Source organism: Leuciscus leuciscus (assembly GCF_965113295.1).
Source record: "Leuciscus leuciscus genome assembly, chromosome: 4".
NCBI classification, from domain to species: Eukaryota; Metazoa; Chordata; class Actinopteri; order Cypriniformes; family Leuciscidae; genus Leuciscus; species Leuciscus leuciscus.
In genome coordinates this window covers 7,693,273-7,719,390 of record NC_138728.1, presented here as the reverse complement: position 1 = coordinate 7,719,390, position 26,118 = coordinate 7,693,273, and the positions used below count along the sequence as shown (strand labels likewise).

The window sequence follows — 26,118 nt, the reverse complement described above, 5'->3', positions numbered from 1 at the left end:
TTCATAAATTAATGTTACAATACTATAAGTCAACTCTTTCTAAGTAAGTCTTTCAATGCTGCAGATTTTGTGAATACTGAAAACTGCAACAGGTGATAATCTCTTTGGGAATACTCTCACTATGTGCCTATTGTGGCTTAAAATAAAATATCTTTGACTTTTCCTAGTTTGGTGAACTTTATGTGGGTGTTTCTCAATAAAAAATAAATAACATAAAATAGTTATTGGTGTAATAAGTGCCTTCTGTAAAAATTTAGGCTAAATCAAAATGAATCAAAAACACACGACATGAGAAAATGAAGTTAAAGGACTATAATGTCAGCCTGGTTCATTTTGCTGAATGATATCATTGAGGATAAGAAAGTTTGGTCAAGTGAATATTTTAGTTTAACTACCAGGATTCAATGTCCTGGTCTCCTCCTTCCCAAGATTAATGTGATCATGTCAGAGTGATAAAGATCAGCAAACTAAAAAAAAAACTCAGCAAACAATATTGTCACAAAATCTAACATGGGACAGTGCCCACAGACTAACTGGTACGTGAAGAAGGATAACATCTTGACAGTTAACAAACTGTGATTTTGCTGTTCTGATCATCATGAGAATTAGCTGTGTGAAGAGTTTGTTTCCAGTCTTGTCTGTCGCTGTGGTGTTTCTCTATATGAGTTCTGTCAAGTGGGAAATCCAAACTCAAGAAAAGCAGCTTCACCAAGTCCAGCAGAATTTCTCGTTACACAGCGCACTTCTCCTCAACAAGCTGGACAAACTGGAGGCTCATTTATACGCTGTTGGTGAGTTTCTAATATGTTTTGTAATGAAATCTCTTTAAAGTTGTCAGGAAACTAAAATTCACTCTATTTATTTTCTTATAGTTTACCCAAAAATGGAAATTCATCATTTACTCAACCTTATGTCATTAAAACCTATATGTTTTTTTCTTCTTCTGTGGAACATAAAATAAGATATTTCTGTCTGCCTTGATATTATGCAATGCATCATGCAAAAGTTTTCCGTCACTAATGCAATTAAGTGCTTTAAAAAAATGAAAACAGCTGTTACTATGCCACTATGACTGGGATATCTCTTTTTAAAATAATTTTTTTAAACATGATGATAAACATTTTTCAAAAGTATTTTTCAAGTCTTGAGAAAAAAAAATCACTGAGAAAAATTACATAACGATGTAAAACTAAAGGTGAATTACACCTTTATTTTTACATTGTCATGCAAAATATTATTTAAATCACTATATTGAAGAAACTTGGTTGGATTGTATTAATGTAATTTAAAGTGATTGTAGACAATGATTTTCAAATAGATAAAACAACAGAAATCTGTTAATATGACCTTTAAGGATTCAACTTCGCTGGTTTACCAGAGTAAAAAGTTCTAACGAATTTTATTGACTTACACAAACATTTTTGCAGATGAGAAAAGCCTCAAAGGAAGAAATGAGAAGAAACCAGTGAAGAAGCCAGCAAAGAAGCTGTTTCCAAACTCATATCTCTTCAAGCAATGGACTGTGGAACTTTCTGAGGACGACCAGAGGAAGGCTGAAGATCTCTTTCAGAAATATGGCTATAATGCCTTCCTCAGTGACCAGATGCCTCTGGACCGGGAGCTGCCGGACACTCGAGACCACAGGTGAGTTTCAGCCGTTCATGGAAACGCTCTGACGTTCTTGATGGATTCATCAATTTTCCTTTTGTCATTGTTCTGTAGATGCATTGGCCGTGAATATCCGCACAATCTGCCTACCATCAGCGTGGTACTGATTTATCTGGATGAGGCTCTGTCTGTCATTCAAAGAGCCATTTGCAGCATCATCAACAGAACTCCAGCCCACCTGCTCAAAGAGATCATACTGGTGGACGACCACAGCAGAAATGGTTTGTTTCTCTCAAAACCTCATCAAATCCTATAGTTACAGATGCATATTATATACAAACCGAGCTAGTCATTCTGGATGTATGTCTTCCACAGAAGAGCTGAAGACACAGCTGAATGTTTATGTCAGCTCCATCAATGAGAAGCACCCAGGCCTGGTGAAGAGGGTGACCCATCCAGAGCAGAAAGGCCTGTCCCAGGCCAGAATCTCAGGCTGGGAGGCTGCCACCGGAGATGTGGTTGCCATCTTGGACGCCCACATTGAGGTCCATGTCAAATGGTGTGAAACCGCTCAGCTGACTTCAGTATCTGGCAATAAAATCAATATTTGCTCAGCTAGATGATATAAAAAAAAAAAATTCATAACTGGTGCGAAGCAGTGTTTTAGTATTATTTTCAAATGAGTAATTTCCTAATATTTTGAATTAGCTTTTAGTTTTAGTAGTAATTGTTATGTTTATATTTCATTGTATTTCAGCTCTAATTCAATAACCGAAAATAATTTTAATAGTTTTAATTTTAATTAACTATGACATCACTTGTGAACAACCACCACAGACACATGAACATTATAACAGTGTAATAATGAAATCACATTTTCTCAAGTACTCTCTCACTTTTAGGGCGGAGCCTCTGCTTGCACGTATCCAGGCTGATCGCACACTGGTCCTGAGCCCAGTGTTTGACAGAGTGAATTACTATGACTTGGAAGTGATAAACTATTCTGCCTATGCTCATGGTTTTGACTGGGCTCTCTGGTGCATGTACGTGGCTTTTCCACAGAAGTGGTACGATCAAAAAGACCCTTCACAGCCAGGAAAGTGAGTGTGTGTTTTGTCTAATAGTGAATAAGATGTGATTCCGTATTAAAGAGGCCATTTTATACTTTTTTCCTTTCCCTTTAGTGTGTAATGCATCTGTTAGTGCATGTATAAGATCTAACCGAAAACACTGCTCCAGACCTGCCCAAAATGCATCGATCGAAGTCCAGATACAACTTCTGTAAACATCTGTCACAATTGACTTTCATACCTGTCTAAATAGAGTGGTGCAGGTATAACCCGGAAGACTAATTCACGACTAGTTCCTTCGAGATTTTCTTAAAGGTGAACTAAGTAACTTTTTTTACCTTAACTGAACAGCTTCGGAGTCATTGGAATGGTTATATTACTTATTTCGGGTTGAATGGTGGTCGTTTCGCGACCCCCTGGTGCCCGTGAGCGGAAAATACGCACTTGCAACTTTGAGCCGGCGGGCCGCCGGCCGCCGCGTCATGAAGTCTCGCGTGATATCAGGTCTCGCGATGTAAACAATTGCTTTACGGTCAAAAGAAATCTGCTAAAATGCTGTCATTATTGCGCTCCCTCACGCTGTCCGAACCCGAATGAAGAAGACGTTTTAAAGAACGTCCCATCTGCTTTGATGTCGTTGATCTATAGCCTCTGGTGTCTGAGAATCAACAACGAGTTTTTACGACAGTGTTGTCAAATATCTATTCCGAAGCTGTGGGGGGAGCTCTAGAGAGAAACTTGCGAGCAAAAAGCGAGAATACAGCGAAGAAGTCCCGAAGTTACCGAGTGCTGCTTTAAGGGTTTTTATAATGGGGTTTGTGTAATTTACGTTGTAGAACAAAATGTCAAAGTATCGTCAACTTATATTTACCACAGGCTTTATTTTACTCATAAATTGAAAATCCCATTACAAAACCCCTTAGGAAAATCTTGAGGGAATCAGCTGCGAATTAGTCTTCTGGGCTCTGACGTCATACCTCCACCACTCTATAAGGTATATAAAGAAAAAGGTGAGACATGATTATGGTATGGGGCATTACATATCTGACACACGCTCTGCCAATCACAGCGCATTCGGTCAGCCGGACAATCAGAGAACTCTGGGCTTTTCGGAAGGAGGAGCTTTGTAGATATCTGAGTTTGTCTAACAGACTGGGAATAGAGGGGAATATGTGAAAAATTAAGTTGTTTGAACATTAAAGCATGATAACTATACTAGTACACCCAATATACAAAGTAACTACCTTTTAAAATAGTATCATATGGCCTCTAAGTTTAAGATGTATGAAAGCTGTTTCACACTGGCAATCGTTCTGTTGAGCTGATGTTGCTATATTGTGCTCTATTAAATCCGTTCTCTCCGCCTGTTCTCCAGGAGTCCCTCTGTAATGGGAATACTTGTGGTTGATCGTCTGTTCTTCGGTGAGATTGGGACTCTGGATGGAGGGATGCAGGTGTACGGAGGAGAGAATGTTGAATTAGGAATACGGGTAAAGCACATGATCATTCTACTGAATTATATTATATTAAACACTATATATTATACTATATTCAGTGTTGATTTTTCTCGGCTCAGGTGTGGCTGTGTGGAGGAAGTATAGAGATTGTTCCCTGCTCTAAAGTTGCTCACATTGAAAGGGCGCACAAACCCTACGCGCCTGACCTTAGGGGTGTAATGAAGAGAAATGCCCTCAGAGTGGCAGAAGTTTGGATGGACGAATACAAGAAAAATGTCCACATCGCCTGGGGTGTCCCCATACAGGTAGATCTAATGAAAATATTCAGCCACACAAATTCTGGATGTTCAAGACCAGTTCTAGGAGTCTTGAGTAAGACTGTCTAGTTAGAGCTCAGATGAGAGGAGGCCTCAGCAGAACGACTCTCTGAGCGAGAAGTGCCAGCCATGCTCGACCTAAAGGACAGTTTACCAAGGAGGCCTCACAGAGGGCCAAACACTTGATGTGTTGATTTTGTCAGGTTCGGTTTGAGATTAAAGTAAACCGAGAGGTGTGACTAAAGGTTTGAAATGTTAAATTGTTTTGGCTCTCTTCATTAGATTTATGATCTGTTCTCTCCTTTTCCCACAGAACCATGGGATAGACATCGGTGATGTTTCAGAGAGAAAGAGACTGAGAGAGAGGCTGAAATGCAAACCATTCAAATGGTATCTGGAAAATGTCTATACGGCGTTAAATCCTAGGAATGATTTACTAGGTTATGGAGTGGTGAGTGACATATGGTTCACTATGACTCAAGAGAATTTTATATAAGAGAGGTTTAATATAATGTCCTAAATATCTCTATCACACAGCTTATTAATGATCTGCAAACAAGCTTATGTTTGGATAAGGGGCCATCTGAGGAGAACACTCCCATTTTATATCCATGTCATTTCTTTTCCCCACAGGTATAATATCTTCTCTTCTCTTCTCTTCTCTTCTCTTCTCTTCTCTTCTCTTCTCTTCTCTTCTCTTCTCTTCTCTTCTCTTCTCTTCTCTGTATTTTTGAGGAATATTTGACGCACTTTAGTTTCTTCTTACACAGGTATTTTACTATACAGCAAGTGGTGAGATACTTGCTCATCCCCTGCCGACCCTTTTACACGATCGGAAGCGCTGTCTAATTGATCCCGGCTCAGGCAGGTTTCCAGAGCTGTCCTGGTGTTCAGACACTGAAAAACCAAAACACATGTACTGGGACTTCAAACAGGTGAACAAACCCCAAATACTGAGAGAATACTGTGGTATATCACAATCTGAATATTGCATGAAAATGTTTTCTTCATCTTGTTTGATTTTTAGGGACAGGCCATACAGAACAGAGACACCAAACGCTGTCTGGAGATCAGTGCTGAGCAGAACGTAAAAAACGTTTTTATTCAGGAATGCAGAAACCAGCACTGGAGGATACAACATGTAATTCAGGATTTATGAAACGCAATCTGATGAGAAATTAAAAATATAACTTATACCCAGAAAGAGGATTAAAGAGAAAAATAATGATTTTCACAGTTCAAATAGAAATCGTAATATATGTCAAAATAACTGCAATTTATTTACTTTTTGGCCAAGTCGCACGCCTTATATAAATAATTTTTAAATAAAACAATCAAAATAAAACGCTTCACTAAATAAAGATAAAAATTTGTATCTGTTTACTTGCATGTCATGTGACTGTTAACTGACATCATAGATTTGTGAATATGCGAATGTGCTGTTACATTACTGAAATATTAACTTAACATAATTATTTTATTATTTGGCTGTCAAATAAGTTTGAGAACTCCTGATATAGAGCAAGTGAACTCTACATAGTTTACAGAAACTTTACTAAATCAATGTTAAACATTTTTAAGTCCTTTTCAATACCACTGAGATTAATTAGTATCAGTTTCAGTTTTTCAGAAGTAGTTTTTCAGAACGTAAATATATGTGAATTCTCTCCTTCAAAGAAAAATTTTATAATTAAAAAAACTCAATGAGCAGTAATACATTGTCAAATTTCAACTATAAAATGAAGGAGGGTTTTAATGAAATGTTGAACTTTCAGTACAAGAGTAGGTTATTTTTAAGAAAATCGATGGATGGATGGCTTCTTTTTTGTTTGTTTCTTTATGAAATCATTGTATGTAAAAACATTTTTTTTAATTGTTTCATGTTTCTAAGTAGTCTTCCTAAAAGCTCTCGAAGGTGCATGTTGTCACAAAATATCAGTGTCTATTAAAGGAATAACCAAAAAAAAAAAAAAAAATCATCTTTTACCTGCCATTAAGCCAGGTGCACACTTTGCGATTTTGGCCACAATTTGGCCGTCTGAGACAAAATCCTCTGATCCTAGATTCCTAGGGTAAAATCTGAAGTCTTTGATCGTTAGTTTGACATGTTCACCGACAGCCGATAAATGACCTTTGCGATCAAATTTGACCTCCGACGAATTTCTGGCAGAGTCAGAAGATTTGACTCACATTCCTGCAGTGTGACTTCTCCTACGACGACAGTCAAATTGTCTTTGTTTTTACAGGACAAGCCATGACCAAAATTAACAGAGATTTCTTTGTAGCCACCATTTCAATAATGCAGCTCACAGTCAATGTGTCATTGTTTGATGATGTAAAGCTCTATGGAATGCCAAGAGGGCCAAAAACACGTGCATTTTAACACGTCAACAACACGTATTTCACGCATATTCAACGCAAAAATACACGTTAAAAATCAGTTTGAACAGGTCAGTGTCATTGGCTGCTGAAGACTTGGGTCTAACCATTTCTGTGAGCTTAGAGGGGTGTACCGTTCATAGACTAGGCCAGTGGTTCCCAAACCTGTCCTGGAGTACCCCCAACACTGCACGATTTCTACGCGTTGTTGACGTGTTAAAATTCACGTGTTTTTGGCGCTCTTGGCTTTGCATAAAGCTCCGGACAAGTTTTCTTGCGTGTCTGTTTTTAACGCTTCTTGACTGTCGTACAGTCTGACATTTATGACAACTGAGATCTTACAGTGTGACATGGCTTACAGCGAGGTTCATGTTCGTACAGTCTGACAAGTAACATTCGTAAAGGACTATAATAAATCGCACAGTGTGCACCTGGATTTACACAAATAGAGATATTTAGCAGAACATCCAAACTGTTGTTTTCCAAACAACAAATTAATGAAAAGCTCCAAAAAGGACAGAATTAGTCCATATGACTTGTATATTTCTGGTTTTCTCAAACCATATGATAACTTACTGTGATGAACGGGTCAAAGTTTAAATCGTTATTCAGTGAAAATCTTGTGCTTCTGGAGCATTTCAAATCTTGAATCTGAGATTCAAGGCATGTATTCATGTAAATATAGATTCACACTTTGCTTTATTCTTTTTGTGAATCTATTATGTAACATTTCATAAAGAAGCTCAAGATAATATATACTGAATCTATTACATGCAAACTTCTTAGCTTCTGTCACAGTTGACTAAGCATCAGTGATGCTGCACTTTTAAACAATAGCCACAAGCATGGCAGGACCAATGAGTCTTATAGAATAACTGAAAGCAGAAAGGAAACGCCTTTAATAGACCAGAGTTACAAAACGAAACTGTCTGTGATTGACATTTGTGCTCGAGCATTTAAATCATCATGAGAATTAGCTGTGTGAAGAGTTTGTTTCCAGTCTTGTCTGTCGCTGTGGTGTTTCTCTATATGAGTTCTGTCAAGTGGGAAATCCAAACTCAAGAAAAGCAGCTTCACCAAGTCCAGCAGAATTTCTCGTTACACAGCTGCCGGACACTCGAGACCACAGGTGAGTTTCTCTCCGTCTGTTCTTCAGTGAGATTGGGACTCTGGATGGAGGTTGAATTAGGAATATGGGTAAAGCACATGATTGTTCTACTGAATTATGTTATATTATACTCTATATTCAATGTTGATTTTTTTCTCAGCTCAGGTGTGGCAGTGTGGAGGAAGTACAAGCGCAAAAACCCTACGTGCCTGACGACCTAGTGGCGAAATTAAGAGAAATGCCCTCAGAGTGGCAGAAGTTTGGATGGATGAATACAAGATAAATATCCACATCGCAGGTATCATGAAAGAAATCCACTCATATCTTCCATCTGTTTGATACATATCAAAAGACAATTCTAGCAGTTTTGTTTTTTGTGGGTTAGGGTTAGGGTTAGTGAGATGTGAATGATTGAATGAAGAAATGATTTTCTTTGTTGACACATCAGTTTGCTGCTTTAACAACCTGACATTCATGAGATCTACTGGGAATATAACAGGTGTTTGCTAATTATCAGACTAGTCAAACAACCAGTGTTCCTGTTCTCGTCTTCTCATGCAGAACCATGGGGTAGACAATAAATAGGATAGGATAAAATAGTAATAATATTTTAATTCAAAATAATGCAAAATAAATGGCTTGGTGAGCATAAGAGAATTCTTTCAAAAAAAGAGACAAAAAAAATGAACAAGTTCTTGATATACAGTATATGGAGCGTGTTTTTTATTGTTTATGGTGATAAAGAGGAATGTCGTCAGCAAGTATTAACAGAACTTCTACGGCAGGGAGCCACACCAGACATCTGTGTTTATGTTCAAATATAAATGCTGTTGAATTACAGGACACATTGTATAAACCTCACAGTCTAAACTTGGTCAAAGTAATGTCAAATAATACTCTCTGCATTTAGAAAGTCCTTCTGCACAATGTTCTGATTTTTTATTCTTCATTTTTTATTCTTCATTTGAAACCCCCTAGTTTTATAAGGTAACTACCCAGCTAACAAAATCTGTTCTAAACACTTTTCACTAACATTCTCATTAAGTTGGGAAAATGTTATTTCTGAATGTTCTCTGAACATAGACAATAAGGGAACATTCCATTTTATCATATCGCAAACATTATGGGAAGGTTACTTTTGAATGTTCTCTAAACATTCCGTAACATTTAAAATATGTTAGACGAACATCCAAAACGAACATCCAGAACGAACGTTCTATTAACATTACTGGAAGAACGTTGCCAGAATGTTAGCCAAAGGTCTGAAAACGTTTCCTGTTAGCTCGATAATATATATATTTTTTAAATACAGTCCTCTCCTCTTCGGTTTGTCATGGTTATGAATTATCTGCTACGAACTTATTCCACTTTTCCTGCCATATCGTCAAAGCTTTATCCTGTAGTTGTGGTGACAAGGAACTGTACCTGTTAAAAAGGGGGAAAATGCAACCTTAAATTCATCTTCTACATAACTGAAATTATTTCTCAAATGAAAGTGTATGAATAAATCTTGCACCTGATTGAATTCATCGCTAGCTCCTTCAGAGTGCCCAGGTTTGCGCTCAGCCCTCCAATACCCACAAAGGCCTGGTAGAAATCATAGGAGAGCCCAGTGGTCCCGAATAAGGTGGGATCATCAGAACTCACCACTATGGGATGACCGTCAGACATTAATGCCGCAGCGGGGTGGTTTCGCAGATCCGAGACTAGCTTTAGCACCTGGAGAAAACGAAACGCTGTTTATTCAACCAGTAACACTGCTAAGTCTGTCCAAATATCGTTTTTAATCACACCATGCAAAGTACAACACATTTTATTTGAAGAAATATACCTGATTGGAAATGGGACACAACTCCACTGCCACCCCTCTTGTCCTGGAGAGCTGCTTGGCAAGAGGATGATGTACCAGCGCAAAGCCATGTCCAATGCGGCTGGTGTTAAACAACAAAGCGTCTAAAACGTTCCTGTCCACATCCGTACCATCCAAATCTAAAAGCAAACACCCATAGTCTAATGTGGCGAACTCGGATGGGAGGGAGCGATGGATCCAAATGCAGATGTTTTATTAAGGTAATATCAAAATAGTGATGGGCACTTTCGAAACAAGCCTTGAATAATTTGTTTCAAAATTCGAACGAGTGATTCGGAGCAAGTATTTGTGTTTGTGATTTCGAAAAGCTTCGTTTCTCCCATCACTATATCAAAATACAATTAACTCAGAAACTGGAAAACGGAACACAAGGAGACTGAACTGAGAACAACAACATACAGCCATAGAAAGACAAGACCTGACAAACAACATGGGAAACACAAGGGCTATACTGTATATACAGACATACTAACGAGGTAACAAGACACACATGTGAATACAATCAAGGGGAACCAATGAAACAAAAGGACTATAAAGGGACTATAAATATAGACTCAAAAAACTAGAAATATAACATAAATTCTAAACAAACAGGGAACATGTAACACAGTAAGCATATTCCAATTCAGCTGTTATTGTACAACTACTCAGCTAAAAACATTCTAGTAAGGTTCTCTCAAATTTATGAACAGAAGTTCTTTCAGTAATATTAACGTAACATTTTTATTAGCAAAAACATTATCATTACATCTAACATTATTTAAACGCGTTTCAAATGTTCCCATAATATTTGCAAAATTAAAACATAATTCTTTCAAAAAAATAAGCAAAACATTCACGCAACCAAGAAAACGTTTGGACGTTCAGAGAACATTTAGAAATAAAGTTTTCAGAACTCAATGAGAACGTTGGCAAAATGTTCTTAGAGCATGTTTTTGTGAGCTGGGTAACTGTAACTGAAACTGAAGTGAGCTACACATACTGACCTGTTTCTCCAGCATGGAAAAAGAAAGGTAGTTGTGTTTCCATCTCTGAAATGAGTGACAAAGCTTCTCGAAAGTACCAGATAGATCTTCCAGTGTCTTCACGACCTACCTACAGCAATAAATTGATCAAATCAGAGAAAAGTAATACTATTGTTACGTGCAGGCAGGGTCCTGATCAAGCCCAATTTCCTTATGAAAAAGTACTTTTAAAAATAACTTAGTTCCCTTGATTATTCCATTCTGGTGGCATGGCTATGGACTGTAACCTAATTTAGGTCAAGGATGAGATTACCAGGTCAAATCCAGCGACGATGTCTGGATATTTTCGCTGCATTTCAATGGTCTCTTGCACTGCCCCCTTCACTTGATATACATAAAGATTCCTGTGTGTGCATTCAGATCAGCAGAAAAGTATATTAAACCTCCTGTCAAAACAAAATCCTAGACAATATAATTCATCTTTTTGAACTGAGAGTTCACTAAAATGTTTCTTCTTACTTTGCATTAATTTCTGGCATAGGTTTCTTTGCTTTTGTAATCTCAAGTTTATGTTTAACGGAAGCATTATTATCCATAATCTCATCCATAATCAGAAATTTCACCCCTTTAGTCTAGTGCCATCATAATTGAAAAATGTAAATGCAATTTCTTTTTTTCTTTTTTAAAACGGTAATCATTAAAGTTACTGAATTAAATTAGAAAATCACTGTATAAAATACCATTTGGCTTTAAGGCTGTAATTCTTTAATGGTTGTAAAAAATAACATTTTAAAACATAAAACTGAACATACACATTTCATTAGTGTCACAATCCTTGGTAACAGATATAAAAATTCTTTACATCAGAAGTCATATTTAATTATTATTTTGGAATGGTTGGTAAATGTATTTGGATTATTTAATCTGTTCATGGGAGAAAACAGGCAAGGGAACAACAGAGCATAAGAATTTAATGTAATGTAGTTTTACCTGTGGACAGTGAAGATTATACGAGTTCCTATGAAGTCTGGATGATTTGCTCTGAACTGCTCAGTGATGTTTCTGTAGACCTCCAGAGACCACGATCTGTCATGAGTAGTGCCATCCAGTTCATATGCCTAAACATAATATCATTTTACAATATAGTTTGTTTTCAGGACTATATCAAATAAACATGGTTTTCACATAAAAAGTTAAAGGATTTGGATTTAGACAAGGGTTGTTCATGGATTTGTTTACATGACCAGTCTGTTAGGGACAGTATTTGAAGTGCCACTATTGTGCTTTTTTTAATATTACCTTTTATGTAGTGTGTAATATGGCTGTTTGAGAATGTAAAAGGTCTGCAAAGTTTCAAAGATCAAAGTTATTGTCTCCCAAAAGAAAGAGCGATTCTGAACTGCCTGAAGCAAGTCGTCAGTAATTACAGTCTAACTTCCTACATGTACGTAGGTTTGTAACAAATTTGCCTATGATTTTCATTGGCTGCCACGATTAACGTCTACTTTGATCCGCCCTCAAACACTGTAGTTGCAGCTGAAGCCTGGAAGTGTTTGGTTCGTGTTCATGTCGATATCTTTGCATGCTCTTCCAAAGGATGAGGAATGGATAGGGTAAAACACCATTGTTACTGTCGCATCACTATGTATCAAGTGCTGAGGAAGATCCAGAGCTTAAATTCAGATATAGTAACGGTCGTTTTGTTTCCGACACAAGTTATAAGCAGTAGACCAATCACAATAGACTGGGCCGTCTGACCAATTAGAGCAATCAGAACGCTGCATCCTAAATTGCATACTTTATAGTAGGTAGTGGTAATACATTTGATTTGAAACTTACTCTGTGACCGATAAAAAAGTATGTTCTATATAGTACGAATGTGTGTATTATGAATGAAATTCTGACTTCTTGTCATTGTCATGTGACCCACAGCATTAGTTGCATCGCTTCACTTCCATTCACATATCCTCTCCTGTGGACTTATAGGATAGTGAAGTCCATCGAATGCACACTTCAGAATCTCGCCAGAAGTAGTAGGTCATCTGGGTACTCTCTTGAATGCTATGAATTCGGACATACTACTTGGCTCACATACTGTTTTTCATATACTGTATAGAATGGCAGTCCGAAGTAGGCATATTCGTGCTTAGCATGAGTCCTATAAATATCGAGGCGAGGTAATGCTGCAATGTATATTGTGAGAAAATTAAAGCCTTTTTTGACCTTAAATGCATGTATACGAGACCTCCAAAACAAAATTAGGAACCTTTAAAATGGCTAAATAGAGGCACTTTAAGATAAAATAGCAATCTGTTCACAAATTAATGTTGAATTTTTCATCCAAGAGCACACACTGTATAAACTTAATATTGTAATGTGGTTTAACAGTTGCAAACCTTGGACTGTCCGACCCTCAGCTCCACGTACATGATGTTGTCTTTGTAAAGCTCCGTCAGAGCCTCGTAAATGTAGTCCTTAAAAACAGGTGCATAGTTGATCAGCCCAGACAGAGCCATAAAAATCTTCTCAAACCTGTCCCATGCTGCATCTTGTGTTGGATAAGACGTCTCCGGGTCTTCCGTGAAGAGTGTAAGATTCCGCATTAAACTGAGAAATTGAATTCATGTAATTAGTCTATTTTCAGTTTGTTGTTTTTGGAACTGTTTATAATTAAATGTGAATATATTAGGACACACACACACACACACACACTGCTGCTGTTGATTATTGCTGTTGTTGTAGATAATGCTGCTGGAGAGCAAGTACAGGAACTTGCTACTGCTAATACATACACTGATATGCTGATGTCAGACACACTGCTTCAGAACAGATAGCATATCTAAAATTACCCGTAGCAGATCTACGCAGGTGGAGCTGGGGAAGATGGAGGGTTTCAGAGGAACTCTGATAAAGTGCAATGCAAACTGCTATAGTAAATCCTAACCAGCCATTTAAATGCTGAGCAGCAAGTTCATTGGCTGCAAATGTGACATGAACCAATCAGCTTGTGGCATGTGGTTAACAATATAAATATCAGCAGTTAAATTAAGGACCCATCAGCCTGCGCCATCTAGAGTTTCATGACAGAACTTGGTATATATATATATATATCTGTCAAATTGCCACTAAAGGCATACTTACAGTAAAAATGTATTTGTGGCATTTGCAAACAAACGATGCTTTTCAGTGCAATAACATATCCTGAATGGCCACTGACATTTTTGTACCAGTGGTTATTTTATGCCTAATGTTGAAGTAAGTTTGATCACCTGTTATCAAAGGCAGTGACATCACTGAGGCTGGCCCTCAGCAGGTCTAGCCGTTTCCAGACAAAGCATCCAAAACGTGGAAAGGGCATAATAGTAGAGAAAAGGAACTTCAGTGACCCGTCCCACGTGAAGCAGACGTAACAATGAGGCCTGTATGTTGCATTCAGCACCAGCCATTCCACACTCACCATAGCGGAGCTGTGGATGTGAAGGGCAGCACCTGTAAGGCACAGAGTCATTTTGTCATCTAAAGGACAGATGTGCCCCAAATTATAAAAAAAAATTTCAAAACATTTCAGCGCAAACTTTCAGAGATTTCATTAGTCATGTCAATCACAGTGCTGATTGCCTACACAATGTTACAACAAATCTTAACTCCTAACCCTACCCTACACCTTAACCTTAAAGGGGTCCTATTATCTGATTTTTACATTTTCAACTTTCTTTAGTTTGTAATGTTGCTGTTTGAGCATGAAAAAGGTCTGCCAAGTTCGAAAACACAAAGTGGTCCCCTTTAATCAATGAAATTGCCTTGGCAAAAATCACACGTCCCAAACATATAACCATTTTTACCCTTTGGCATTTTCTGCAGTAGTTTGAAGACAGGGCTTTTTTGCACAATGTGCCGCACTTTGAAGAAGTGATAGGCAGGTGGGAAAGGTGAATAAACCATTTCCTTCAGCTTTAGCTGGTGTAGGATTGAATCCAACTGCAGTTCAGCCGGAGTGAGCGCCACTCTGCCCCCTACTTGCTGGGAGATCTCCTGCTTCAGCATCAGATCCCTCTGATGGGGGTCTGGCATTGGATTACACTCTCTGATACACAGTAACATCAGCATGATCAGAGCTTCCCAGCTGGAGATACACCAGTAGAGACGCCTCATGCTCGTACAGAGATCCTGAGACAAGAGAGAGTGATATTCCTATGCTTGTTAGTTTAAAAAAAAAAAAGTGATTTGTCTTTATCAAATGTGTCTGATGGTTCTAGATTCTTTTTTACTCTGCAATTTGCACCTAAACCACATTTCACTTTGCATTGGATATATTGTGTTAATACAAAATGAAACGCTGACTAAACTAAAAGCTCGAAGTCTCAAGTTCATAGCTGACAATCTGGAGATTCTTTTATGCGTCTTGCTAAACATCTAAATCAAATTGTTTTCTTATTTACAGGAATGGTTTGGATGCAAGTATTAACTTGTCTATTTTTTGTCCTTTTCCTAGTTTAACGTCTTAATCAGATCTATCCCTGGTTAAAGGTCAGGACAATAGTATAATGTCAACTTAATTTCTTTGCAGTCATTCTGTGAAATGCATAAAAGGGTCTAAATTCACTTACTGCTGCATTTTAACTCGCTTTGTTCAAAACCAATCTTTGAACATCAATTTATGAATAAACAATAAGCATTATTACTATGTACATGATCGAAATGTAACCTACATCATAATTACCATAATATTCAACACAGGTTATGTTAGATCTCACTATTTCCTTAGTATGGTTAATATTGTTTTAATATGGTTGCTTGACCCCTAACCTTTGTAATAATCAAATAATTGACATTTATAACAATCTAATAAAGAAAACCTCAGCAATAAGAAAACAGCATACCTTAAAATATTACTATTGATTATAAATAACAAAGAACTCCTTACCTTCAAGTTTATTTTACTCATTGCTCCCTTTTTGTTCCCTGCTATTTGTCTTACATTCAGAGAGCATGTATTTCAGCTGCCTTGTTTCTGCATGTTCAGTTCCTCATTCTGAAGGACAGCTCATGTTGAGAATGTGATGACAATAGAGCATGTGACACTGTGAAATCTTAAATGACTCTTAGAATAAGAGCCTTCAGCAAACCCTTCTCATTATGACATTCCCCAAATGACTGACATTTACCCATTTACCATCCACACTATAGACTCAGTAAGAACACAATGGGAGAAGTATCTGGTCTATATTGTTTTTCATTGTGTCATTTTCACATCAATATAATCTTTGCAGTGTTAACAGACACGTTTGGTTCTGATATACAAGTCATGCTCTGCACCACAGTAAAGGACAGCAAATAAAAATTCAACTGAACAGATTGTAATAGTCAAGTCTGTGTCACCATTTTGTGGGATGTTCAGGATGTAGCTGTGGTCTAAATGGTTATCAGGTTCAGTTTGCAAACTAATGAGAGCTTTGGAATTTCATGGAATTTCTACATCAGTTTAAGTTTTTACGTTTCTGTAAACATAAACATGTTATATTCCAGCTGCATTCGGAATCAAACACAAAATGTTCAGGACCGGAGATCCAGCAGCCAATCAAAACACTATTTTTTTTACAGCAATAATGAATCACCACATACAGAACACACACATTCACATGATATTTTCTTAAATACAGACAGACAGACACAGGAATGGAGTCATTAACATCAGAATGAAAATAGAATACAACATCAAACAATGGCGTTCCGCCGTGGTTCTAAAAGGTTTCCTCTATGAATGAGAATCAGTCCATGAACTTGCGATTCTGGTTTGCACCAAACAGGACAACTCGGATTTCAGGCATCATCTGAAAAGAAATCAAAATAAAATCAAAATTCTAGCATTTATTTAACACTGCTTCTCAGTGTTGGTGGTAACGCATTACAAGTAATGCGAGTTAAGTAATCAGATTACGTTTTTCAAGTAACTAGTAAAGTAATGCATAAGTTACTTTTTCAAATAAGTAACGCAAGTTACTTTATTTTCACATTTATTGTCTGACACCTCTTCCTGTCCCCATGTTGAGAGAAATCGGGAGTAAAATGCAGAGGCGTTGTGCGCTGTGTGAACATGACGGTTATTGTAGTTTGAAAATAAATGTGAACATGCATTCACTACTCAGTTTCAGTACTCCTCAAAATGAATAAAAACAGTAAACTATTAAGCAAACCTGAAATAATTCAAATGCTAAATAATTCATAATTCATCCATTTAATCCCACTTGGGATGCCCTGAAATGACCTTAGTGTTATTTTTATTTCTTATGCAAGATATTTCTTATGTATATGTTGTGATTATTTTATGATTATTTGAACTCCTTTTCTGTGTAAAGCATTTGAATTACCACTGTGTATGAAATGTACTATATAAATACACTTGCCTTGCCTTTATTAACCAATGTCTTTGCTGCTGACCTTCAATGATCCATTTCAACCATAAGCAATATTTGCCTATACATCACATTTGTGTTTAATTTTTTTTGTTTTTATTGCTTAAGTAAGAGTGTTGAACTTTCTTCTCCTGCATCATTTCATTTTGGTGTGAAAGGGCCTTGACGTTTGCCAAAAATATAACTTTTTTTTGTTATTAAAAACCAAAAAACCAAGCCTAGCCCAGGTGAGAAAAAGTCATGCAAAAGTAACGTAACATTACTTTCCAATAATAGTAACCAAGTGATGCAATTAGTTACTTTTTTAGGGAGTAACAATATTATAACACATTACTTTTAAAAGTAACTTTTCCCAACACTGTTCATAATCTTCTCAGCCCAAATGCTGTATACCTGTTGTGCCATGAGGTCCAGTCTGCTCTCCAGAGTGTTGGACACTTTGATCCTCCCATCAGCATTATACAGCTCAATACCACCAGAGCTACACAGAAAAACACACAAACTTTCATTACAAAGGTTAAAAAAAAGAGAGCTAACATCGTTTAGGCTAATTTTATAAATGAGGAACAGCTTAGGCAGCGTAGATACTCACATTTCTGGAGAGAGGAAGTGGTCCTGGTCAATGCGCACTTCAAGACTGTCCTTCACAGCTGCCTTGTAGATGGGGATGTTTCTCTGCACAGCAGCCTAATAAAACATTTTTAAGAGCTTTGAAATAAAAGTGCCTGCTAAATGAATAAATGTAAATTAAATGTAAAAGACAAATTTAGCCAAAGTCAGTCTTTTTTTATATCAGTAGCTGTGTTTCCATCCAAAGTGGCAAATTTAACTTGATCGCAAAATTGGAATATCGCATAAAACATTCTATTTAGTTTTTAATAATGTTTATTTGTATTTTAGTAATTTAGTACATCAAGTTAAACTAAATGAAAATGAGAAATGTTGTCTTGGCAACTAGCTAAAATAAATTTGATTTTTTTTATATTTTTGTTTTAGATAAAGTTGATTTTATTTCGTTTTTTTTAATGGTTTCAGTTGTCATTGAATATACATCCACAGACCTGCACTATGCCCACGTCCTGTTTGCGGCAACGGATGTTCACTTTGGGTTCCAGGAGTTGGTAAAAACCCTGAAACATGAGAATATTAGGGCATAAGACTCACAGAAAGTCTTTGACAGAACTGATTTGCTACACTCTGTATTATATATTTCTCACCTGCAGGATAAGTCCGTCCATCAAAGCAGCGTATCTGGATGGATCTCTGGCTATATTCGCTAGTCGTTGACGTGCGTCGTTTAGCAAATCCTAAAGAGCACAGGATTAAAACTGCTGCATAAACAGACAACAGAGACTCCCACCCAATATTTTGTTTAAGGATTGATGTGCCACAAAAGAGAACATGAACTAACCGAAATCATGTCATCACGGGCCTTCAGGACCTTCAGTCTGGCCTGGTTCATTAGGTTGGACATTTGACTGTGGAGAGGACGCAAACAATTTAAACACTATTAGGGACAAAGAATTCACAATCAGATAAGTTCATAAATAATTAAATGATTTGAAACCGCATTACAACATGAAACGTTTGTTTGAGTAACAGATTTTGAGGAAACTGGGAATTTCCACAGTAATGATTCGGCTTAGGTCAGAGGAAGTCACACTCACATTTTCTTCTGCTGTTCGATCTGCTTCTCCTTCTTCTCATAATACTCCATGATCTTCAGACGCTGGGTCTGAACCAGCCTTCCTTTCTCAATGTTGAACTCCTCCTCTGCCTGCAGGGGGTGTCATTTATCATATCAGTATATTTACACCATTTCCACTATAACATTGAATTGTTCTAATGGAATAATTTAAAGTTAAACAAAAATGACCTTTGCATCAATCTCCTCTGCTTTTTCATTGGCCTCCTGCTCAATGAAAGCCATCATGTGCTTGATCTGGAAGAAATGGAAAAACGATAGGAGAACAATTTAATATCAATGGGAAAAGGCTTTAGTGGAACCTGAAATCAGTGCAAATACAGGCACATGCATTTTCTTTATTAAAACAAATAATCCTAAATATGATTAAACAACTTTACAGTAGCTATAAGAGCTGCTTCTCATGGCCCCATCACATGGATGTGGAATGTGTCTGTCTAGTGTGTGTGTTTAGTAGGTTTCATGTTAGCTATTACTATGCAGAACATCCTACATCTTCATATTTTGCATTATCTGCATTCTATATCTTGTGATATATATTTGATATTATTCATCACACCACTTTAATGCATTTGCCTTTGGAATGATTGATTTAATTTGACCTTATTGATCCATTATGCACAAGTGCGTGTTTCCATATACAACAATTCACTTTAATACACCCATTTAAATGTATTCATATAAATTCACTGTTATCATATAGACAGGTCTCGTGATGCTAGCGCGTGTCTAATGAATAAATGACGAACAACCTTGAAGGCCACATCGTCTTGTTCTATCACGACGCTCCTGTCACGCTCGTCAAAAAAACAATGCATTTAGCAAAGCACTGAATGATTAATCTTTCTATAGTGTTATGCTGTAATGAAGATTAAATGATGCATTTGAACGCGTTTTCACCTGCTTCTGGACGTCGGCATCGCTGAGCGCCATGACTGCTGCTGCTGCTGTAAGAGGATTTTAAACTCCACCGACAGAAAAAGCTCGCGTCGCGGCAAAGGAAAGACGTCTTATATTTATGAAGACGTCAGAATATTTTTGGAAAAGCCTAAAGATTTAAAAACGCACAAAATGATATGTAAGTGGTCGATCGTGATAGTGTCAGAGTCGTGAAAATAGACTGGACGGATCAGCTGATTCTCAGTCAACGATGACACATACGTCACATGACGCGTGTTTCCTCTCCGGGAACCAATCAGATCTCAGTGCGCGTGTAGGGCTTTTTATTTTGAACCTTTGACAAAATAATTAATAATAAAATCAAACCATTTCACCCAAAAGTTTTAAATGATAAAATAGCAGACATAAGATGAAATGGACTATTGAAAAATGAAACATTTGGACACATTCTGGTTGTCTGCTATAGGACTCAAGGGGAATTGATTTCATAAATCATTTAAAAGTGATGATATTCTGCTTAAGGTCATTGTGAAAGTTTAATTAAGAAAAACTAACTAGTGTAATTAAGAAAAAACCCAACAACAAAAAATAAATAACAGTAACCTTTATTACAAGGTAGACACTAGACACTAACTTTGTTAAACAAACACGTCAAGCAAACAGGACTATGTCCTAGAAAGTAGGACAGATCAATGTGTCATGGACCAGAATAAGGTTAAGTGGGCTGATATGAGTTTTTACCACTTTACCATGTCCCCATGAGTCGGACAGATGTAACGGGATAGGGGGTGGGACAGAGGGTGGGGTAGGGGACAGGCAAAGGGAGGCGCTGAATAGCATTCTGTTGCAGTAAAGCCCATAAGCTCCAGTGACCCCTCCTCTGTATTTATTCAAGCCTCAGTCTGCATTCATTTCCTGACTAAACCCTGTGTTCAGACAAGGTAAGATCTGTTTTCAATAGCTCCTCTTACAGAATATAAAATGACATATAAAGGTTATGATTGGGTGTATTCTCTGTCTCTAACAGAGGAGTGAATGACAAAGCCAGAATTTACTGTCTTCTGATCTTAAATATAGTCCATGTGCAATTTATTTGTTGCTTCATAACAATTATATTAATTTCCTGAATGGGTAGTATGAGAATGTAAGCTTGGACAGTTTTTTAAAATTATTATTTCAAATGATATACTCCCTTTCATAACATCTGCAGTGCTATAAGTTGCTATAGCATCTTTTCTATCACAGTTTTTTATATGAGGATAGTATCATATTATATTAACTGCCTTGTTACAGTGGAAATAGAAGGACCTATTCAGCCACACTTAACTAAATATTCCTGCTGGTTAGAGGAGGTTTATACAAAAGTATAACCTGTGTCATCGTCCTCTCCCGTTTCACATTCTGTCCACTGGGTCACATTCAGCCATCTCTACACCATGTATTTCTTGCACATCTGATCCCTTTAAGCACGTTGACCTCTGATCTTGCCGAAGGGGTTTAGTTCACTATCTCTTCACAATCCGACTGTTGACGCTGCAGATGTTTTCACTGTGCCGTGACTGAAGCGGCGCTGGTTCAAACTCGAACTGCTGTTACTATCATGTTATGAACTTCATTAACGGGATTGGACACTGTAGTGCTTCTTTAGCATGTCAGTGGGAGATTTATGAATTTAAACATTGATTAATCTGACAAAGTAAATAAAATTTGGGCCTAAAAGAGTAAGATATGTCCTATGTGAACTGAACCATGATCTTGTCATGCCATGTGAAATATCTGACATGTGAACAGATGGAGATATATATAGGCTGCATAACTGGCCTATACATAGATCAGAACATGACAACAGATAAGGATGTTTGTAATTCTTTTGTAATTTGTCATGGACACAAATGCTGAGGTCAGATTGGGTAAATACTCCTGGCCCACATTTATTTTTATTTATTTATTTGCTCATTGAATATCATGTTTTGTTCAATTTGGTTTGGTCTCTTTCGCACAACAAATTACAGTATCTACATGACTGAATTCATTCTGTCTATCATCTTTAGGACTCACTGAAGACAGAACCTGTGAATATTAATCAGATTTTTGGAGGGGAGACAAAATCTTCCATCCTGTCTGAGGACAGGCATTTTGCGGGGCCCGACCCTCCCCAGGATCTAACCTCAAGCCTGGAGGAGAGCAGCAGTGGTTCGGGCCGCTGGCAGACCGCAGGTCTAGCTGAGTCCTGGGCGTCTGTTAGCGACATGGACACAGAGCTCAGAAGTCTAGAAACCAGTGAGATGGTTCTAGTTCAAGAGGACCACAGCGAGAACCACTCCTCCACCTCTGACATCATCCACTTAGAGGCGGAGCTCCACGAGAGGGCGGAGTCAGACGATGAAGAAGACCTTCAGAGCAGCGTGCTGAGCATGATCGGCAGCGATAGGGAGCTGGCGGAGATTGGATCTGCAGCAGAATCAGATCTCAAGCCTCCACAGACAGGGGAACTTCTGATGTGTGTGGAGGAGCCATTTGTGGAGGAAAATGAGACAGAGGTGGATTCTCAGCCATTTTTCACCCACAACCCTCTTCTGTCCGAGCCGTTAGATTTCACACTGGCTTCTGTTCCCATACCTGAAATCATCTCACAGGTTTTAGATCATCTGCCGCACTCTGCAGTCACACAGTCAGAGGAGTCTTATACTTCTGAATCTAGTAATGAGCCAAGCGTGTCTCAAGACCACACAACGTCATCTTCGGAAGAGGTTGTTTCAAAGCCGGGCATGCTTCCCACCTCGCCCTTTGAACTCCCCGTGCTGCTAGTTGGTGTCGCCGCCCTGGTGGTGGTAGTGGGAGCACTTACTTATAAATTGAGTAGAAAGTAGCAGGACTGGATATCTCTTTCATAGCTTCAACATTGTACAACAATTCAACATATTGTTTTATTGATTACGTACTATATCAAATACAGTGTTTTTAAATATTGTAGTTTGTCTTTTGTTTTATTTACACACACATACAAATACATACAACCCTGTCCTGTCACACATCTGGAACATCATCCTGATTATCAAAAGAAAAATACATTACAGTGTTTGCTGTAGGCTACTCTCTTAAATGTATGCTTCTTTTGATGAAAATAATTGTCAGACAGTAAAGAAAAAAAAATTATAAAAAAGGTATTACAGATAATTAGCGTGTATTGTCAGGATTAGTCAGTATTATCAGCTTAAATGTGTGCTGATTTTACTTACAGTATTTATTTATTTATGCATTTATTTATTTAGATTTTGAGTAAAATGTGTTTTCTAAATAGCAATGTCCATCGCATTTGAGGATCGATATCTAAATTTTTTTTAGTTTTTCTTCTTCTCACTAACATTCAGATATTAAAATTGAATTAAACGCCAACAATAAAAACAACTAGTAGCTAGCCCAGCTAGCAAAAAGTCGTCTATTAGACGTTGAATAGATGTAAATCTTCAACGTCTAATTACGACTTTTCAACATTGAAAACAGGTTGATCTTTAACGTCTTGATGGAATATGTAAAACTTTAAATTTATTTGAGATAATAATGAACATGGTTTGGTAGTTTGTTTTTCTCCGTTATTTTAGCATGTATAACAGACTTATGCTGTCTTAGATGATCAGTCCGGCCGCAACTACTTAGTTGAAATCACGTCGTAAACCAGTCCAAGGCGGACCGACTTATTTTCAACCATATTTCAACGTTGAAAGACGGTAATTGTTTACTGGGTAGTGGGTAGGTAGGTTAGTTGATTACCTTAAAATTCTAAGATATCTTAAGATATCTCCGTCAATTCTTCATACACTGTAAAAAATGTGGCTGCGATTTAGTTATAACAACTTAAAATTTGTTGAGATAACTTAAATATCCAACTTAACTAAAGTTAACTAAACTTAATATTTTAAGTCAAGCAAACAATGTTGGATTTTAAGTTGTGATAAACAATCGCAGCAATTTTTTTTTACAGTGTACGGATTCATAATTCTTCATAATTCAATCCTACAAGCGGATGCGATGAGTGTTCTCCTGTTTGTTCAGCGAATGTGTGGATTGCTTTGTCCAATATGAAATGTCACCGCTCCGACAGCAGATGGCAGTATGAATCTAGTCACAGACAAAGAGCGACAAGCAAGAGAGTGATGAGTAAAAGGTAAAAGATTTGTGTGCGGAAGTAGGTATATACTATCCTCATGATTTCTCTTCACTAAATTCTTCAGACCTTCCAAAATGAGTAAATCAAGGACGACGAAGAAAGAGAAAATAAGTGTGGCAAGCGAGGTAATGCACGTTTATACCATGTCATGTGTATGAAACCATAGATATAGCCATAGGTCATTCTGTAGGTATATGTATGAAACAGCTGACAGATATTGGAATGATGACGCTAACTTTAAGCCCAGATATAATTTATTGAAAATGTTGAATGTCTGTGCTATCCCGTATTAACTGATAAGTCCTATATGAGCATCTGTTTTCATATTGATTATGCCTTTTTGCTCTCTTTAGATTGACCGCATTGAAGAGCGCAAATCACACTGTAAAAACAACCTGGAGAGGTCAGAGTTCAGACAGAGAAAAGAACAACTCTCGGACAGTGAAAGGTGGTTATTATGACAATATGATTATGTATTATGCATAATCTATTGTAGAAACGTAGCAAACGAGTCTTTTCATGTACTGACAGGCTCGCCCTTGAAGATGAGATGACCATAATGAATATCAGAATACAGAAATATGGTGAGTCACTTTTATGGAAAGATTAGGGGTGTAAAAATGCGTCAGTCTGACAAGGAAAATTTAGGACATGGGTTATGGAATTTAAAGTAGCCGTGAAATCAAAATGAACAATTATTGTTTTTGTTTTTTAAAGGAATATTGCAGTATTTATTTGAAATAATTAGTTTACATGATTTATCCATGCACATCTTTTTTTTAATTAATGTGCCTCATAATCTTTAAACTTCCCCTACCTCTTGCAACTTCTCTGACGACTGTTTACTGGGTTGAGGGCGGGACAACCTGTCACTCAAATTAGCTCGACCAATAGCAAACCACAACCATCCAAACAATTCCTAATGAACTAAATCAAGTCCCACCCTAAAAAAAATTCTTGTTTCACATGGATACACATCACAATAGGAAATAAATCACAAAGATGTCTTGATGCATCGCGTCATTTGGTATCGAAACAAGTTTTGTGAAGAGCAGTTCTGTATGATGATGTCATTTTTGTTTTTTCTTCAGAAAAGGAGCTGCAGGTACTGAGAGGAGAGAACAGGAAGAACATGATGCTGTCCGTCGCTCTGTTAGCCATCAGTGCTCTTTTCTACTACACATTCATATATTAAAGAGGTATTTTCTGTCATGCCAAACACGGACTGAGAAAGAGCTATGGGGAGACTGATGTCAATTCATACCATCAGTGTCCACTCATTGGTTTGTTCAGTGGTTGTGGATCTGTCAGTGTCGCTTTAGCCATGAATACATTGTGCCATCTTCATCTTGGCTTCGGCATCCTGGATTGTCTGAACACTGCTTTATGTTTGCTGTGTAACAGCGTGACATAAGATGCTTGCACATCAGAGAGAGAGAGAGACACAGATTGGGGATTAAATGTATGTTTATATGATTTTAATTTTGGGGAGCTCTTATGAACTTTACAAGATCACAGCATGTGCATTTACCCAATAATGACACTGTGGCGTTTCTCTCCAGATCACTGTTTATTGCATTTCAACAGGACTAACATGCACAAAGGTGGGAGGGGCAAAGGGTGTTATTCCATCCAAAAATAAAATTTATCAACAAAATGTTCAATTGAAATAAAAAACAGCCATCAATAAAATGCAATACTGTCCCATTAAACTGCTGTTTGTCCCTTTGATATCCTTGATACTTGCAGCAAACACTCACTTGCAAAGTTGCCTATACAACAAAACACCAGGCAGCCAGTTCTATTCAGTCCTGTTTTGAGACTGGCTGATGAACTTGATATCATCTGATCTGGCTCAATGGCGTCCCCTTTACACAACAAAGGAATTACATGCTGTGATATTATATTGTACGCACAAGCAGGACTCGATCGGCTCAGACCGTGTCTTTTGATGGACACAGACCTTTGTACAAATGGGATTTACTAACTAGCCATGTAGTATGCAAAGTAAACTTCTGACATAACTAAAATATATTCAACCTTTTTATCTCAAAATAAAGACTAAGGATATTCAAAACAATCTGTAATTTAAAATGTTCTAAAATGCATATTTATTTTCATGAAATGGTCACATGTTGCATGTAACTCACAATCAATA

The 26,118-nt window shown here is 37.4% G+C and overlaps 5 protein-coding genes and 1 long non-coding RNA gene across 7 annotated transcripts in view; 3 read left to right on the top strand and 3 right to left on the bottom strand.

The window, feature by feature from the left end:
* LOC309497785 overlaps positions 1-7,932 on the bottom strand; it is a 36,149-nt gene extending 28,217 nt beyond the window's left edge. The window contains exon 1 of the long non-coding RNA XR_014205709.1: positions 5,644-7,932. This is a non-coding gene — a long non-coding RNA (uncharacterized lncRNA). The remainder of the gene's footprint in view (positions 1-5,643) is intronic.
* LOC309497746 (putative polypeptide N-acetylgalactosaminyltransferase 8) lies at positions 495-5,652 on the top strand. Of its 2 annotated transcripts, XM_082168049.1 has the most exons (11): positions 495-791; positions 1,428-1,644; positions 1,723-1,889; positions 1,984-2,167; positions 2,511-2,708; positions 4,054-4,168; positions 4,255-4,440; positions 4,766-4,903; positions 4,990-5,085; positions 5,223-5,387; positions 5,480-5,652. In XM_082168049.1, the coding sequence occupies exons 1-11, from the start codon at positions 599-601 to the stop codon at positions 5,609-5,611; spliced, it is 1,791 nt and encodes a 596-aa protein (XP_082024175.1). In that variant the 5' UTR covers positions 495-598; the 3' UTR covers positions 5,612-5,652. The 2 variants fall into 2 exon arrangements, with proteins under 2 accessions (XP_082024175.1, XP_082024176.1); XM_082168050.1 differs by lacking the exon at positions 4,990-5,085.
* Positions 7,933-8,640: 708 nt separating the features above from the next.
* Positions 8,641-15,845, bottom strand: ada2b (adenosine deaminase 2b). Its single transcript, XM_082168056.1, has 10 exons — positions 15,699-15,845; positions 14,617-14,941; positions 14,044-14,263; positions 13,171-13,381; positions 11,765-11,892; positions 11,088-11,178; positions 10,796-10,904; positions 9,771-9,928; positions 9,456-9,658; positions 8,641-9,364 (listed from the first exon to the last, which is right to left on the bottom strand). The coding sequence occupies exons 1-10, from the start codon at positions 15,717-15,719 to the stop codon at positions 9,277-9,279; spliced, it is 1,554 nt and encodes a 517-aa protein (XP_082024182.1). The 5' UTR covers positions 15,720-15,845; the 3' UTR covers positions 8,641-9,276.
* Positions 15,846-15,981: 136 nt separating this feature from the next.
* On the bottom strand, positions 15,982-20,047 carry atp6v1e1b (ATPase H+ transporting V1 subunit E1b). The gene is made up of 9 exons (XM_082168081.1): positions 19,793-20,047; positions 19,064-19,129; positions 18,855-18,964; positions 18,599-18,665; positions 18,405-18,494; positions 18,249-18,317; positions 17,780-17,874; positions 17,581-17,668; positions 15,982-16,605 (listed from the first exon to the last, which is right to left on the bottom strand). The coding sequence occupies exons 1-9, from the start codon at positions 19,823-19,825 to the stop codon at positions 16,543-16,545; spliced, it is 681 nt and encodes a 226-aa protein (XP_082024207.1). The 5' UTR covers positions 19,826-20,047; the 3' UTR covers positions 15,982-16,542.
* Positions 20,048-20,627: 580 nt separating this feature from the next.
* LOC309497770 (uncharacterized protein) lies at positions 20,628-22,762 on the top strand. The gene is made up of 2 exons (XM_082168084.1): positions 20,628-20,733; positions 21,844-22,762. The coding sequence occupies exon 2, from the start codon at positions 22,042-22,044 to the stop codon at positions 22,660-22,662; it is 621 nt and encodes a 206-aa protein (XP_082024210.1). The 5' UTR covers positions 20,628-20,733; positions 21,844-22,041; the 3' UTR covers positions 22,663-22,762.
* A 1,143-nt stretch (positions 22,763-23,905) lies between these two features.
* On the top strand, positions 23,906-25,672 carry ccdc167 (coiled-coil domain containing 167). The gene is made up of 4 exons (XM_082168086.1): positions 23,906-24,085; positions 24,314-24,408; positions 24,492-24,544; positions 25,052-25,672. Exons 1-4 carry the CDS (start codon positions 24,035-24,037, stop codon positions 25,153-25,155), a joined length of 303 nt encoding a protein of 100 aa, XP_082024212.1. The 5' UTR covers positions 23,906-24,034; the 3' UTR covers positions 25,156-25,672.
* Positions 25,673-26,118: the final 446 nt, after the last annotated feature.

What these genes read in the sequence shown, in the direction of transcription:
- LOC309497770 (XM_082168084.1), top strand. Translation starts at nt 22,042, where the DNA reads ATGGACACAGAGCTCAGAAGTCTAGAAACCAGTGAGATGGTTCTAGTT.
- LOC309497746 (XM_082168049.1), top strand. Translation starts at nt 599, where the DNA reads ATGAGAATTAGCTGTGTGAAGAGTTTGTTTCCAGTCTTGTCTGTCGCT. An exon ending in ATTTACTAGGTTATGGAGTG is followed by an intron (nt 4,904 to 4,989) that starts GTGAGTGACATA and finishes TCTATCACACAG; the next exon opens with CTTATTAATGATCTGCAAAC. An exon ending in TGTACTGGGACTTCAAACAG is followed by an intron (nt 5,388 to 5,479) that starts GTGAACAAACCC and finishes TTTGATTTTTAG; the next exon opens with GGACAGGCCATACAGAACAG.
- ada2b (XM_082168056.1), bottom strand. Translation starts at nt 15,719, where the DNA reads ATGAGTAAAATAAACTTGAAG. An exon ending in TGAGTAAAATAAACTTGAAG is followed by an intron (nt 14,942 to 15,698) that starts GTAAGGAGTTCT and finishes CTCTTGTCTCAG; the next exon opens with GATCTCTGTACGAGCATGAG. An exon ending in TCGTCGCTGGATTTGACCTG is followed by an intron (nt 10,905 to 11,087) that starts GTAATCTCATCC and finishes TTATTGCTGTAG; the next exon opens with GTAGGTCGTGAAGACACTGG.
- ccdc167 (XM_082168086.1), top strand. Translation starts at nt 24,035, where the DNA reads ATGAGTAAATCAAGGACGACGAAGAAAGAGAAAATAAGTGTGGCAAGC. An exon ending in CAACTCTCGGACAGTGAAAG is followed by an intron (nt 24,409 to 24,491) that starts GTGGTTATTATG and finishes ATGTACTGACAG; the next exon opens with GCTCGCCCTTGAAGATGAGA. An exon ending in TATCAGAATACAGAAATATG is followed by an intron (nt 24,545 to 25,051) that starts GTGAGTCACTTT and finishes TTTTTTCTTCAG; the next exon opens with AAAAGGAGCTGCAGGTACTG.
- atp6v1e1b (XM_082168081.1), bottom strand. Translation starts at nt 19,825, where the DNA reads ATGGCGCTCAGCGATGCCGACGTCCAGAAGCAG. An exon ending in AGGACGTGGGCATAGTGCAG is followed by an intron (nt 17,875 to 18,248) that starts GTCTGTGGATGT and finishes ATGTTTTATTAG; the next exon opens with GCTGCTGTGCAGAGAAACAT. An exon ending in TGGACCTCATGGCACAACAG is followed by an intron (nt 16,606 to 17,580) that starts GTATACAGCATT and finishes ATTTCTTTTCAG; the next exon opens with ATGATGCCTGAAATCCGAGT.